Source organism: Lycium barbarum, chromosome 9, assembly GCF_019175385.1.
Source record: "Lycium barbarum isolate Lr01 chromosome 9, ASM1917538v2, whole genome shotgun sequence".
NCBI lineage: Eukaryota > Viridiplantae > Streptophyta > Magnoliopsida > Solanales > Solanaceae > Lycium > Lycium barbarum.
This window is the reverse complement of record NC_083345.1, coordinates 115,472,585-115,488,462: the sequence shown is the minus strand read 5'-3', so window position 1 is coordinate 115,488,462 and position 15,878 is coordinate 115,472,585. Positions and strand designations below refer to the sequence as shown.

General features: G+C 33.5%; 1 protein-coding gene across 4 annotated transcripts; it reads right to left on the bottom strand.

The window, feature by feature from the left end:
* Nucleotides 1-8,510: 8,510 nt before the first annotated feature.
* Nucleotides 8,511-12,659, bottom strand: LOC132609542 (mitochondrial import inner membrane translocase subunit PAM16 like 2-like). 4 transcript variants are annotated; one of them, XM_060323587.1, is made up of 5 exons: nt 12,403-12,659; nt 11,994-12,044; nt 10,039-10,126; nt 9,605-9,735; nt 8,511-9,520 (listed from the first exon to the last, which is right to left on the bottom strand). In XM_060323587.1, exons 2-5 carry the CDS (start codon nt 11,994-11,996, stop codon nt 9,398-9,400), a joined length of 345 nt encoding a protein of 114 aa, XP_060179570.1. In that variant the 5' UTR covers nt 11,997-12,044; nt 12,403-12,659; the 3' UTR covers nt 8,511-9,397. The 4 variants fall into 4 exon arrangements, with proteins under 4 accessions (XP_060179570.1, XP_060179571.1, XP_060179569.1 ...); XM_060323588.1 differs by having other exon boundaries at nt 12,434-12,659; XM_060323586.1 differs by having other exon boundaries at nt 11,994-12,659.
* Nucleotides 12,660-15,878: the final 3,219 nt, after the last annotated feature.

Below are 15,878 nucleotides of genomic sequence, written 5' to 3'. Positions count from 1 at the left end.
ATTTAAATAAATCTCCGACAAAAAACGGCACCATTTTTTTAAATATTTAAATAGATTTTGAAGCAGCGGCGGCGGCGGTGGAGGTGGTGGGGGCGGCGGATACAACAGCGGAAGTGGCGGCGGTGAAGTGGGCTATCGGAGAGGATGGGTTGGGTTTTTCAGATTTTTTTAAAATTATTTAAATAGATTTTAAAATTAATTTTTCTTAATTTTTTTTTTTGTTGACATGACTTATTTTTATTGGTCTATTTTTCCATGTCACTGCAAGTGGACTGCACGCGTGTGCCCAGCTAGCACGAGGGGTTCAAATGACACAATTTATTTTATGTTCGAGGGTCCAGATGGTCAACGTTTCAATTAAGTGGTCTAAATGAAAAATCAGAACAAGTTCAGGGGTCCATCTATGACTTTGGCCTTTCAAAAATGATACCCAACTTCTTATTCTATCTTAATTTCCAATTTTATTTTGGGAAGGTGATAATTTATAAATGCATTAGACTGATGGGACTTTATTTATGTACCATCAATGCGTATTGCTTCTACTATTTTCACTTATGTGAAATTTAGACAGAATGATAATTTTGATATTTAAGAAATTTAAATAGTCAGATATTTAGCATAATGTATTTTAAGGAATTTATTAATTTATGACTTAATTAATAAAGTTAAGTCATAAATGAATTCTTCCAACCTTGTCTTTGAAAAGACGGAATTGAACAAATGAATAAACCTTGTTGGTATTCTCCAAAGACCTATCTAATTGACTTTTTATAATTTTGTATAAGCAAAATACTTTTATTAAATTTTCTGCAAAGATTCCAAAAAGTTTAAATTTGTAACTAATTTTTCTCAATCAGTACGTAGATTTTATGACTTTTTCCAACAAAGAATGTAAAGAAATACCAAACTCCTGTCCTTTTTTCGAAAATGAGCTTATAGTTCAGTGTCTATCACACAAGAGGTGTGTATTCGATAATCAATTTTTCATAATCCTCCTTCTCCTTCCCTTATGTAATACAATAGCAAAAAGTAGAAATGAAAAAACTAAATAACTTGAGCTAACTAATCATGTATTTTTGTTGAACTAAAAGGGTTTTCTTCCAAATAAAACATAATTCTTGAGCTAATCTTTTTTCATTTTATAAATTAATATCATGAACTAACTAAATTTTATTCATCAAAATAGAAGAAGAAGGAACTTACAACCAAGTTCGTTCAAACTTTCAATGGGAATATACTTGTTGCCATAAGAGGAATACGTATGGTGATAGGCACTATCAACACAAAAAAGCCACTTGGTTGATGTGACCAAAATACATTTTTTAGCTTAATCTTTTGCATGGTTGATGGATAATTTTTCTGTAGCATCTGATTAAATTAATTAATCTAACATGTAACTTATATATTAAATATGTTTTGATATATCAAGTACGTTTTGATAATCTAAAAAATATAGTAAATCGCATGTTATAGTCGATAGAACTATATGGATATTATTAAATTTCCTTATACGATCATAGTACATATTCATAATTTTTTCCATGTTGTTAAACAAAACGAAAAAGGAGAGTCCATCATCTTGGAAAGTGATGATATCAAAAGGTTCTTTGTTACGGAACCACTTTACGCTTTAATGTACCATCTTTTAGCGTGAATTTAGATTTAGTTGAGCTCCAATACAGGTACTAGACACAAATGAAAAACAGAAAAAGGTCAAAGGAAGAGGTTAGCTTTACCCAAGTTACATTTTTGGCTCAAAAATGTCCTAGCCGTTAGTCAACTGGTTGAGTTAATTCCCTAGATGGTCACCCAAGTTTTGGCAATTATCTCTTAAAATCACTTTTCTTTTTTTTAGGACCACGAAGTCATTCGACTATCACTATTTTCCTCAAAAAATACAAAACATCTCAAAAACCTTCTCTCCTACTTGACATGTCATGTCATATTAAAGCCCAATTTTTTAATTAACAAAACTTATTTAACTCATATTCATCAAATCCATTTAACTCAACTCATATCTTATACCAGGGGTGGATCTAAGTGGAGGTGAGAGTGTTCACCCGAATACCCTCGGCAAAAAATTACAGTGTATATATAGGATAGATTTTCTGTGTTTATGTACATATATTAGCTTTTGAACACTATGAGCATATGCAAAAAGTTAGCTTAAGTGGTCCAAGTTGTTCAAAATTGTCTCTAGCATTCTAAGTTCGATTCCCATCAATAATGTTCTTTTTTATATTTAGCTTTTGTTGTTTTTTCAAACCCCCTGAATGAAAATCCTAAATCCGCCACTGTCTTATACGCGATAAAAAATGACGGGTTAAAAAGCAACAAATGAAGGAACTTTAGCTCTTAACTTTTTTTTTTTTTCAATTTAAGTTAATATTAAGGTGACACATGTAAAATAATTAGCTTAATTTCTATAGTGCCTTAAAAAATGAAGATGTGCGCTAGTTATATAGGGTTCTCAATCGATCTTCACTCAAAACTATGCAACTTTTACTTAGGTTGGTGAGCTTTTCCAAAAATTTAGCAAGTGATTCTGTGTAGTCAACCTGGGCTACTTTCTTGGCAATTACATGTTAGACTCTACTGCATAATCTTTCATTTCATGACGGAAGATTGAGAACCCAAATATATAGCTAAGCCTAGCACCTCTTCATTTTTCAGACACTATAAAAATTAAAGTCTTAATGCATATACGGCCCCCTAAATTTGTTTTTTTTTTTTTTTTTCATTTTGGCACTTCAACTAAGTGTTGTTTCTATTGAGTCTCTAAACTTGGTCTCAAGTGTGTCTATTAAACACAATCCAACTTACATAACATATATGGTGAGTTTTAAATTTTTTAGCCTTGCGCGTGAATGTCAATCACATTCTATGGGGAAAATTCAACCAATTAAAACACCCTAACCATTTTAATTATACACATCAGATGTTAATTTTTGATTTTGATTTTTTAGTTTTCAGTTTGGTTTCCAGTTTTGGTTTCTTATTTTTTAGTTTTTGATTTTTCAGTTTTTATTTTCCAGTTTTAGATTTTTATTATCCGGTTTTGGTTTCTTATTTTTCAGTTTTAGTTTTCAGTTTTAGTTTCCAATTTTGATTTCTTATTTTCCAGTTTTGCTATTTGATTGGTTTAAGTGGTGGTTCTTCACTTGTATAACACAATAGCACACTTCTTCCTATCTGATGTATATGATTAAAATAGATGGAGTGTTTTAATTGGTTGAATTTTTCACGTAGGTTGCGATTGACATTCACATGCAAGACTAAAAAAAAAATGAAACTCACTATATATACTACTATATAAGTCGGATTGTGTTTGATAGACACACTTGAGGCCAAGTTCAAGGGTTCAATAGGAATAACACTTAGTTGAAGTGTCAAAATGAAAAAAAAAAGGGACAAGTTTAGGGGGTTGCATATGCATTAAGCCAAAATTAAATTACTACTATTATTTCACATCTGTCACCTTTATATTAACTTAAATCGAAAAAAATAGGTTAGAGCTAAACTTCGTTCCTTTGCTGCTTTTTAACCAGTCATTTTTTATCGGGTATAAGATATGGGTTAAGTTAAATGGGTTTGATGAATATGAGTTAAATAGGTTTATTGATTAAAAAAATGAGCTTTAAAATGACATAACATGCCAAGTAGGAGAGATAAGGCTTTTGTGGTGTTTTGTATTTTTTGGCTCATTTTCCAATAATTGAAAAAAAGAAGGGAAAAGGTGCAATTATACCTCTCAGCTTTGCGATTTAGAACAAATATACCCTCCTGTTATAAAAGTGGTGTAAATATACTCCTGCCGTTACAAAATGGTGCAACTATACCCTTTTTGTTGACGGAAGTTTTTTAAAAATCATTTAGTTTAATTTTTAATTAAAAAAAATATCATGTGGCTTTAAAAAAAAAGTCTACTCATTTTTTTTGAGTAGACATATTTTTCTAAAGCCACATAATAATTTTTTTCTGGTAGGTCGGGTGTGGTTCGTTTAAAAAATGGGTAGACTTATTTTTTCAAAGCCACAGAGATATTTTTTTAAATGAACCAGACCCGACCACCAAAAAAAAATTACAATGTGGCATTAGAAAAATATGTCTACTAAAGAAAAATAGGTAGACTTTTTTTTTTTTTAAAGCCACATGAATAAGCTAAATAATTTTTAAAAAAATCTCGTTAGCGAAAAGGATATATTTGCATTATTTGTGTAAGGACAGGGATATATTTGCATCATTTTGTACCCGCAAGATACATCACTTTTTTAACGGGATATATCTGCTCTAAATCGCAAAGTTGAGGGGTATATTTGCACCTTTGCCCAAAAAAGAATCAAGGGTCAATACGCAAATAGGACAAACATTGAGGCTATTTTTGTAAATAAGTGGGCCTTGATTGGGACTTGCACCGACCCTTGACAGGCTGCTATAGATCCAAAGTTGTACTTAAAAGTTGAATGTCGTGTTGAATAAAGGTTGCTCAATTAGAAATTGAAATAATCACTAGGCTTTAGGACAATATGGTTGAAGTTAAGAAAAGAATATTCAAAGTTAAATTTAAGAAAAGAGTACCAGAAAATTGAAGTCAGAAGAAAATTCCGGAAAGTTAAGTAATGTGTAGATATGAATTTCACTTTTAGACAAAACATTAGAAGATTTGTGAGTGAAAATCGTTATTTCACTATTAGCAATATTTTAAATACTGAAGTTTAGTATTTATAAATACCAGTTGTTGAACCAAATGTTTACTTTTGAAATATCGAAATAATGTTTGAAAAAACAAATGAAGAGAATTATTGTACTTCGTCTGTTCTTTTTTCTACGTGTCCTTTATATTAAAAATTAATGTTTATTTATTTATTTAAGCAAATTAAGAGAGATTTTTTTTTTAAATCACTCTTATTATTAAGCAACTACATAATGTACTAGTACTGCAACTTAAAATTTCAAAGAATAATTAATAAGGATAATTTAGTAAAACAAACCCCTAATAAATAACTTCTTAAGGCGAGTATCAGGACAGTAAGAGCCAAGTAAAAAGAATCAAAGGGAATGATTTTTATCTTCATTAATTGAAAATGGAATTATCAAGATCATAAGAATATTTTTTTATACAAACTTCAAAATTTCCCGAAAAATTAATTTGCTCATTTAAATTGTAGTCCTTATTTTATAATGCAACAACAATTACGTCGCAAGTTAAGTACGATTCTTGTCGACCTCTCCACTAAATTTAGTCTCATTTTAGACTAGTCCTTACTTTATATTACAATATGGAGGTAAAATGATAAAGGAAGTAATTATTAAAGAAAGATTTTTCAATTGAAGTAACTTTATGTACTTCAATAAAGACTCCCAATCTTACTTTTATTTGTTAAACAAGTGGTTTAACTTTAATTTCTTTTTCTATCTGCATAGGGCTTTAATGCTTTTGGAGTAGCTTGTAAGTACCTAACCTCTTTCTACATGTAGTCTTCAACTATTGGCTCTTTGATGACACACTACATATGGGTCCAAAAAAGTAAAAAAGGAAAACTTTGATGGCTTAACATCTTTATCTGTTCTTTTTTTCCTCTCACTCCAAAATAGACCTGAATTTGGTAATAGAGAATGGAATGATGAATGAGAAAGTGAATGAAAGTTACTTTCTCTTTTTTGTTTATGGTATGAGAATTGAGAAAGAAAGTGGGCATGATGAAAACATGTCCTTTTCTATCTTTTCTCTTTTAGTTTCTCTTTTTTGTTTTTGTTTTTGTCCAAGTGATGCTAATGGCTTTGTTTTGTTTTTCTGTTAGAGCTAAACTAAGGCATATTTAGAAGATAGAAGAGATCTTCAACTTCTTGATGCTTCACCATTTATTATAGATGAAGTAAAATAAAGGGTTGTTTGGTTTGAGGAATAGGAGATTTAATCTCGACAAAAAAAAAAACTCTGAATTACTTATAGAGCATTTGCTTTTGGTATAAAATTGTATGCTAATAAAATCTCCACATGACTAATGCAAGATTATAAGATTTAATACTGAAAATCCGACATTATTATACTAATAAGGGTATAACTTATGCTAGAATCAAAATTTATTACTGTATACAGGATAACATGTGAAATAAGATCATGCATAGTTAAATGTGGAAAATGTTTGCCTGAGTTGAATTTAAATGATGAAATATGATCAGTGAGAATACATAAGTCAGCCCCAACTTGTTTAGGACTAAAGCTTAGTTATAGTAGTATAATTTAATATTGAAAACCTAATGTCGTATTACTAAAATGACATAACTTATGCTAGAATCAACAACAACAACCTACTCAGTGTAATCCACAGGTAAGGTCTTGGAGGATAGAGCGTACACAGACCTAATCCCTGTCTTAGGAGGTAGAGAGGCTGAAATATAAAATAATAGTACACATATTAACAAGACATGAATAAGAGTATCTTAACATAAAAATATTATTAAGTTGAGCAATCCCTATAGAACATCCTGATTCATTATTCAACATAGGGGTGTACAAAGAGAACCGACAAACCACACCAAACCGATAAATCGAGTCAAACCGAGAAAAAATTCGACTAGTGGTTTGGTTTGACTTAGTTTGGTGTTGGAAAAAAAAAAAACCCGACCATAATTGGTTTGGTTTTAGCTAAAAAAAAGTCAAACCGAACCAAACCAACCCGACATTATATGTATTCAATTTTTAAAATATTTTATACATAAAAATATTTATTTGTAATGTAATTTATAAATATTTCTTAATTGTTTTTCATAGTTTTTCTCTTTTGTCATATTATTTCAAGCTTGAACTTAGAATTTTGAATGCCAATAAGTTTTATATCCCATGGATGTTAGTAGCTCAAATAAAGTCCAAACCAAAACTAACTTAACACTAATGCTAACAAAAGAAATTCAATTCTAACACTAGGAATGACAATAATGTTGGATATCTATTCTTTAGTTTTTACATAATTGGTTTAGAGAGTGAACATACATAACTTAATTTTTTTGCTTTGTCATGTAATTAAACTTATTAGCCGTACTTATTTAGCAGGACTTCGTATTTTTAGATTTTGGTCATTTTCTTTATGGCTTAGTAATTAGCAATATTTATTCTTAACCGATTTTATTATCTTTTTTGTTCAATATTTTAATACAATGTCATCGCTCATCTCACATTTTGTGTAATTTTCTTAAGAAACATCTTAATTATATAGTTGTATTTTACTAGGACTAAAGAAATAGTTGAAGAAAAGTTATATGTTTTGTATGAAGACTTTTCCGGAAAAAAAAAACCCCGAAAAACCCGAATTTATTGATTTGATTTGGTTTATAAATTTAAAAAGGGAAAACTACGTATATATATACATATTAAGGAGAAATATTTACGAAACGTGATGATAGTTTTCCTTATTTACAACACATAAAGAATAATTACAAAACTTGACAGTGTATGAATACTGTATGAAGTCAAGTATATTGAGTCTAGAAAATTTTATTTTCTCTGAAAAGTGTATGATTAGTATATGAATACAGTACGTATATTCATACAACTTTCATACACGATTTACACATATTTTTCACGCTCACCGGAAAATAGTCAAATCTGGTTGTGTTTGTCTCTTCCGGCATTTCGCCATTGAAGCAACGCCGTTAACAGCACTATGCCGCCACCCCCGCTATCCTCTTCCCTCTTCCCTCTGCCACCATATATCCGGCGTTGCTCCGACTTTTCGCCGTTAACAGCACCACGCCGAAGTGTATGATTAGTGTATGAATACAGTACGTATATTCATACAACTTTCATACACGATTCACACATATTTTTCATGCTCACTGGAAATATTTAGATCTGGCCGTGTTTGCCTATTCCGGCATTTCGCCGTTGAAGCACCGTCGTTAGCAGCACCACGCCACCACCCCGGCTATCCTCTTCCCTCCGCCACCAGATCTGGCCGGTTCTCTGCCAAAGCTCCGCTGGATTCCACCGTCGGAGGATGGACGGAACCCTCGCCGGCGAGATGACCATTAGCGGTGGTGCCATTTGGGTGTTGGAATGGTTTTTTTTTAGTAGAATGTGTATTTGTATAGGTTTTGTAATGTTATGTTTTGCAAATAGAAAACTATCGTCGCGTTTCATAAACATTTCTCCTTAATATGTATAAATACATAGTTTACCCATTTAAAAACCCAACACAATTGATTTGGTTTGGTATTTGAAAAATTCGAACCAACCCGGTCCATGTATACCCCTAATTCAACATATAACAATCCATGCATTATTACTCACTAGATAACAATCCGTGCATTATTACCCACTAGATAACAATCCTTGCACTATTAGTCACCGCATCACAAGCTTTGCATTACAATTTCTTGATTGTAAATCAAAGGATCGCTAAAAAAAGGGGAAAATATTGCTAGAGAAAAATGTCTCGAACCGTGTGCCGCTGCCCTTGAGGATTTCTTGATGATCAAATACAAAAAGTTGCTGGAGAAAATTTCTGATCAACCAAGTAACATAAGCACTTTATTGCAGAATACCAGTGCTTAACTAGCATACAATCATATACAAAAGAAATAGAAAAAAAAAACAGCACAAAGATTTAACAAGAGTCAACCAAACCTACGTGCAAAAGCAGAGAGAGTTTTGCAAAATCAAAGAAACAAACAATACAAGATATGCCCAATTACAATTCTTTTTAAATATCCAAGTATTTCCCAAACATACATGTTCAATGGGCATTGAAAATAGACAAAAATATAACAGGATTCAAATTTACGTCAAGTGATCGCGCTCTAACCAAGCTGCCCGCTGGCATGACGTGACCTGCAGGACTTCTTCCACAACCGCGCTCTGACCACAATAGCATTGCAGTTCTTCTTCTGCGATCAGTGAGCGATTGAGCTCTGATTGCGAACTGTCAAATATGTCTGATCCTGAGTTTTTTCTTTACTGGTCTTCAACCTTCGATAGCAATATAGATTCCCACCTTTTCAGTCCACTAAAATTCAAGACACAGTCAACATATACTTGTTCCAACTTCCACGCACTTGAAAGTTTATACTTCCCTCTAACAAGATCAAAATTGCTCCTGCAATATCGATCATCTCCTCGAATATTTACCAGACTGAAGGTGGAAAGTGACATTCACTTTACATCAGTTAGATAAGTGGTTAACCTTTTATAAATACAGCTATTGTACAATGTTTTTGTATATTCCAGATACCACTGGTGAAACTTGAATAGGAACCTCGAGTTACTATAGAAAAAAAAAAAATGCTTCCTCCACCAGAAAGAATTTATAGTTTTTTCACAAAATCCTACAAACTGACTATAGGTTGGTAAACCAACTATGCAGCAGAGCTATACATTAAACATTCTGAACAAAGTTGTTTATTTTTCCTCTGGTTCTTTAGGTTGGTGAATTGCTTCCAAACACTCTTTAGCTCTATGAACCTTTGACTGAAGGTAAAAGCTTCCAATTTTAGCGTTTTGGTCAAACAAATTATCATATCTCTACAGAAAGAACAAGCAAATTTGAGGTCACGCGTAATGCAAACATCAGCATCAAATACAAAAAGATCATTACATTAGACAAACCTGCACGATTTCTTCCCATGATGAATTCTCAGTGACACCAAGAATCCGCCTTGCCTCTGCTTCAGTCATCGTTTTACTAGCTCTTTTGATATTCTGTACTGCTTCTTGAGCAACCCCATTCTTAGAGGCATCTGCCATCATTTGGGGATGAAGTATAAGAATGAATTATGCCCTCAGAGCAAGATAATCAGACCAAATGATACTCAAGTGACATAATGAGGTGAATAAATTGATAGACCCATTTTTTGGAATGAAACGTTAGTGTAAAGAAATGCTCATTGCTGATTCATGGTATGTTTAATTAACAATGTCAGATGTAAAAAACAAGAATGCTGCAATAGTTGCTACAATGCTTATTTGTACCAGACTCTCCAGATTAGTCACTTATCAATTTATTGCAAGATGAGAGGAAAACGTGTAGGTTAGATACTTACTTGCCAGTGCCTGACGATATGCTTGAACAAAAGACCTCGCTAATATTGTAGAGCCCATGACAATTAAATTAGCAAGGATTTTCGCAGCCTGTGGCAAGAACATGAATTCTTAGTGTGATATTCAGATTAGGTCTTGTTTGCTTTAACATCTCTAAATATGTAGTAACCACTATGTTTAGGAGAGTATATGGAAAAAGAAAAGGAACTCATTTCCAAAAACTGGGACACCGTTCAAGCTTATGACCCAAAATAACCACGTTCAATGGGGAATTTGTGTTGGAAGCAAGAATTTCTATCCAAGCACAATTCTTCTGATTTGTTATGTTTCATTGTGTTTCCGTTTCCTCTTGGCTTGAGGGGATATGACCATAGCACAAATTTTCTTCCACCTATATGTAACAGCCCTGTCCGCTAGTAATATTGTCCACCTTGCCTAGGTTCGCACAGGTTTAAAACGCATCACTAAGGTGTAAGGCTTGCATCCTTATATACCCAACATCTCTTTCCCATGTTTTGCCGATGTGGGATTTAGGGACTCAGCATCCTCGCTGAGGTTTGCGCACCATCATCTTAAAGATATGAAATGCACCTAAACTCCCATGAACGCTGAGGTTCCCCACTGTCGCCTAGGGTTGCACGTGGAGTGGCTTTGATACCATCCGTAACAGCCTGCCCACTAGTGATCCGTTTGGACCTAGGCCTGCAAGATTTTAAATCGCATCACTAGGGTCTAGGTTACTTCCTTATCTACCCAGCATCTCTCTTGTGTTTTGTCGAGATGAGATTTACCTAGGTGTCACACTATAGATCAGGATACCACTGTAAGGGAAGAAATAGCTTCTCTAAGTGGAAAAGAATAAACTCCGAGATGAACAATTGTACCAGGGTAGAAATGTATAGAACCAATTTCGGGATTGGGCACAGTATGAAAGATCTTTGAAATCCTTGATAGTCTAGAAAGGGAACGCGAATCTAGCCACCACTTTCTCTATTTAAAGAAAAAGAAAGAGGATGCGGGTCAAATCCGCATCTTTGCGCCCTTTACTTACTTCAAGGGATGGTGCGTCCGATACATGATTGGTTAATGACAATTCTCAACAGCATCTGGAAGATCTCGAGGCTTACTAGACGGAATTCAATCAAAAATGGAAACTTTGAATATTTTTCTTAGAACTTGAACCGGAAAACAGACCCAAGATTGGGTCTTGATTCTTTTTTCAAATGACCCGTCTCCTTGGCTACGACACAAAAACTTAGATGACTACTGACTACAAATACTTGAACAGTTACTCACATGAGAATAATAAAAGAAATGGAGAAGAGAAAAACTATACTAAATCCATTCCCATCCAATTCTATTTACCAAAGTAATGCATATATCTAGTGCCATGAAATTGTATTACTGTGAGTGTGCTGATAACCTAGTAACCAGCACATCTTTTAGCTTGAGTAGCATATATCTTTCGAATCATTCCAAATGCTGCTATGGATATCTTAAAACCCCTCTCCCACACACACCTAATAAGAAAAATGAGGAAACCTTAGACAAACCAGTAATCCTTTCTCTCCAGCCTGAATATCAATTAAACATGTTTTTTTGAATCTGCTTTACAAGGAAGATCTACCATTTTTGCATTCTTCTCTTTTGCAAGCAAATTTTGCATGTATAAAAACATACAGAGATGCAACAAAAACTCATAAGGCTTTCAAGTTCGTATAATTGAAGAGTAGAAACGAGATCCAAATCTAATAAAAAACAATTATCAGATATAATAGCTATTGAAATGCATTTCTGAGTACATATAGAAGAATGGTACATATATTAGACTTTGTTGGCCAGCCAAACTGACAACACAATGATACTGAGTATCATTTATAAGGGAAATCCAATTGTAACAGGGAAGGGCTTAATGTTTTTTAGACAAAAATTAACAGGAGTAAAAGCTCTGGCTTACCATTGTGAAGTTTGGTGCAAGATAATCCGAATCAGGAAACTGGAAATGAACCTACAGGGAGACCAATTACCAGATCAAAAGCTTGTAACTGTCCTTGAAAAGACACAGATAGCCATAGAGAATGAATATCAACCAAGAATTCAAACATCAAGAGTTAAGCATTTGCACATCATGCAAATCATCCATGAGTTCTGAGACAGTGAAGAAACCGAGAAAGCTGCAAATAAAACAAAATCATGCTGCAAACAGAACAATTAACTTGTCCACTATACAAGCAGAGACAATATGTAAACTAATGTAAAGGTAGTCTTAATCATCCATCCACAATTTGCATTTTATTCAAATTCTCTGTTTTCCCAAACAATTTTCTACAATTGTTGTTTTCCAGTTTCAATGACTTGTCCCTTACAAGGAACCTGAATGACTGGGAGATTGAAGACCTTGTTTCTCTTCTTGGCTGTATTCAGAATAGGCTGCTAAACCATCAAAGCACTCAGTTGGGGCAGCAGCAGGGGAGGAACATACTCAGGCTTTAAAGGGGGTCTGAATGGTTCAGACCTTAGGCCATTAAGTGCATTTGTTTACATTAAGATCTAAACACTTATTTGGTCTACATAGGTCTTAATCATTAAGATCTAGAACAAAGTCTTATATCATTAAGAGGTGTTTTGTATGGATATTTTTTACCACTAGCTCAACCCCCAGCCCTCACCCAACACCCAACACCACCAACCGACACCCACCCCACCAACCCCCAACCCCACCACACCACCACCATCCCACCCACCCTACACCACCACCACTAACCATCTCTGCCATTACAATCACCACTGCCGCCAACCACTAGCCACCACCACTAACCACCTCTATCATCACACCTACCACCTCCATCATTATAATTATATCAACAGCCACCACCGCCATCGCCGCCACTACTATCAGTCACCACCACCACAACAGCCAATCCTTACTACCAACCACCTCTACCTTCATAACTAGTGCTGCCGCCAACTACCACCAACACCTTCGTCAAGCACCAGACGTTCTTCAACCACCACCACCAACACCGTCAATTACTAACATCAACTAGCTCCACCATCACAACTATCACCACCATCACGACAAAGCATCTCCACCATTACTAGCAAACATAAATGTTTCATATTTTTATCAAATAATATTTTTATATTATATATATTTATTTTCTAATATTTAGTTACGTTGTTTTTAATTGTACATTTATTATGTTTAAATAAATACATTATGCACATTCAGATGTTGAAAACAAACAGTCTTAATCATTCAGTGTTCAGATATAGAGACAATATCCTAATCATTCAGATTTGCATTCAGATTCAGACATCTTAATCTTAATGAAAACGAATGAGGCCTCAGTTAGTGCTAACTACAAGGTTTTGAGCTCTAACAAAGATTTGATTGATTAGTGGCCTTGGAAACTTATATGGAAGATCAAACTGCCCCCTAAAAGTTTGTGTTTTCAGCTGGTTAGCTCGCAATAATGCATGTTTAACACAAGATAATCTCATGAGGAAGATGTTTCAGCTAGCTAATAGATGTTAGATGTGTCTCTGTAGTGCTGAAACAGTCAACCACTTGTTTCTTCACTGCCCTATTGCAGCAGATTTATGGTCCATGTTTTTTCTCTGTTTGGACTATATTGGTCTATGCCAAGCATTGTTTGGAGTCTTTGGAAAGTTGAGAAGCCCATCAAGAAAAATCTGGTCTATGGTTCCTGCCTCTATTTTGTGGTGCCTATGGATTGAAAGGAACCAAAGGTGCTCTGATGGCATCTCAACTGCCAGATGTTTGGTTTCTCTTTTGTTGGTCTAACCTTATTCCTGTGTATAATGCCGACCTTTTTGTTGATTTCATCAGCTCCTTAACCTTATGATAGTCTTTCTTTTTGCCTCTTAGCCTGGAGCTGTTCAATCCCTTATTTTGTAATATCTGCATCTGTTTGATGCTTTTGTTATTAATACAATCAACTTACTTCATCAAAAAAAATAAAAAAATCCAAGCAATAATCATGATAACAAGTAAACCTAGTAAGAAGGTGTAGATGGGAATAGTCTCGCAAAAAAGTCACTAAGTTACTGAAATTTTTGAGGTTTCTAATAAAGAACTAATCCGAAGGTTACAGAGAAAACTCTTACGTCATATAATATAAGAAAAAATGTTAGTTTCCTATCAAATAGACAGATACCTTATTTAACCCCACCCAATTGTCAGAATTTTCTTTATGATAAGTCGAAGAATTTCTTAATTAAACACGCCAAGTTGGTATGAAAAAACACGCCAAGTTACCAATGATCCGAATCGAGCATTTACAAGTCGTACCTATGCCGGTGGACAAAGCTAGCAGGTAACCAGTGAAATAAGTCCACGTGCGCTCAAGCTGGCCTAAACACCACGGTTATCAAAAGAAACACTAGTCTCCATATACAAAGTTACTACTCCCTCCGGTTCAAAAAAAGTGTCCACTTAACTATTTACACACCCCTTAAAAAAATATCAACTCCTAAGCAAAAATAGATACAATAACAACAACACACAGTGTAGTCCATGAAGTGGGGTCTGGTAGAATATACGCAGACCTTATCTCTACCTTGGAAGGTAGGGAGACTGTTTCTGAAAGATCGTCGGCTCAAGAAACGGAAGGACAAAAAGGCCAAACAAGAATTGATGAAAGTAAAGGAGCCATGGCAAAATACTATAAATAAGCATTATGAAGATAAGTAACAATAAATGCAGCAATCTAATATGGTAATCGAAGTACAAGAGACAACAAAAAGTAATAGGAACTCAACGAAAGGAACTACAAAGATTAGGCAAAAATAGATAATTTAACTGAACTACCCCTAATTAAATATATATTGAGATTTGATCACTTAATACTTAATAAGGGAAAATTTGAATGAATAAAGTTAATTGTTTCTTGATCTGGTAAGTGAACACTCTTTTTGAACCAAAAAATAAAAGCTAAGTGGACACTCTTTTTGAATCAGATCGAGCAGTGTGCAATCATAATTACGCAATTTCAAGTATACAAAAAAGGAAAAGATGTTGGATTTTGGGGGTTCAGTTCTTAGTATTATATATGTGTTTCATCCTCCTTGAAATCATTTTTTAATTTCTATTGAAATATTTGCTTAAATCATTTCATTAATCAATAGCCACAATTGAGAACATAAAAATTAAAGTTCTAAAAAAACCAAACATACAATTGAGAAATCAAGAATGTCACCCACAACTCAATTCGAAACATAACTTGAGATTGTTGTAATTGAATGAAAATTCCAATTTATATTTCTTGCTTCACGAACCAGACTTATTTGTGTGTTTTCTGTTTTCACCCATTTTAGGATGAATGATACACTTCAAAATTAAAAAAAAAAATTAAAAAATTAATTTTTTATTTTTCATTTGGAAAAATAACACCCTATGTCTGTTTAGAGAAAATACTTATCTGAAATGGTCCATATTTCTACAATTACCTGAAATTGCCCTTTATACACTTTTATACAAGGTTTATACACTGTCTACTGTAAGTGTACAGTGTTATATATCGTGTGTATAAACTATGTTGCAAAAACAAAAAAAAATGATTATGCGGATGTAAATTTAAAATATGGCTACATGAATGTAATATTTTATGTTGTATTGTATATTATCGAAATTATTTCTTTATTTTACTATTATTGGGATTTTTTTTTTATAATTATACAATTATTAGGCATATTTAAGGTTATAAGTTCTAAAGTTTTATAACTAAACAAATGTTATGATATGTTTTAAACCACAAATTTTAAAAATCTTCAATTATTTCTTAAATTCTATGTCGATTCAAATTATCTGATTAGCAGT

Coding starts and splice junctions, on each gene's coding strand:
- LOC132609542 (XM_060323585.1), bottom strand. CDS start 10,141: ATGTTCTTGCCACAGGCTGCGAAAATCCTTGCTAATTTAATTGTCATG. Junction 9,736..10,038: donor ATATCGTCAGGCACTGGCAA/GTAAGTATCTAA, acceptor AAATGATGGCAG/ATGCCTCTAAGAATGGGGTT. Junction 9,521..9,604: donor CATGGGAAGAAATCGTGCAG/GTTTGTCTAATG, acceptor TTCTTTCTGTAG/AGATATGATAATTTGTTTGA.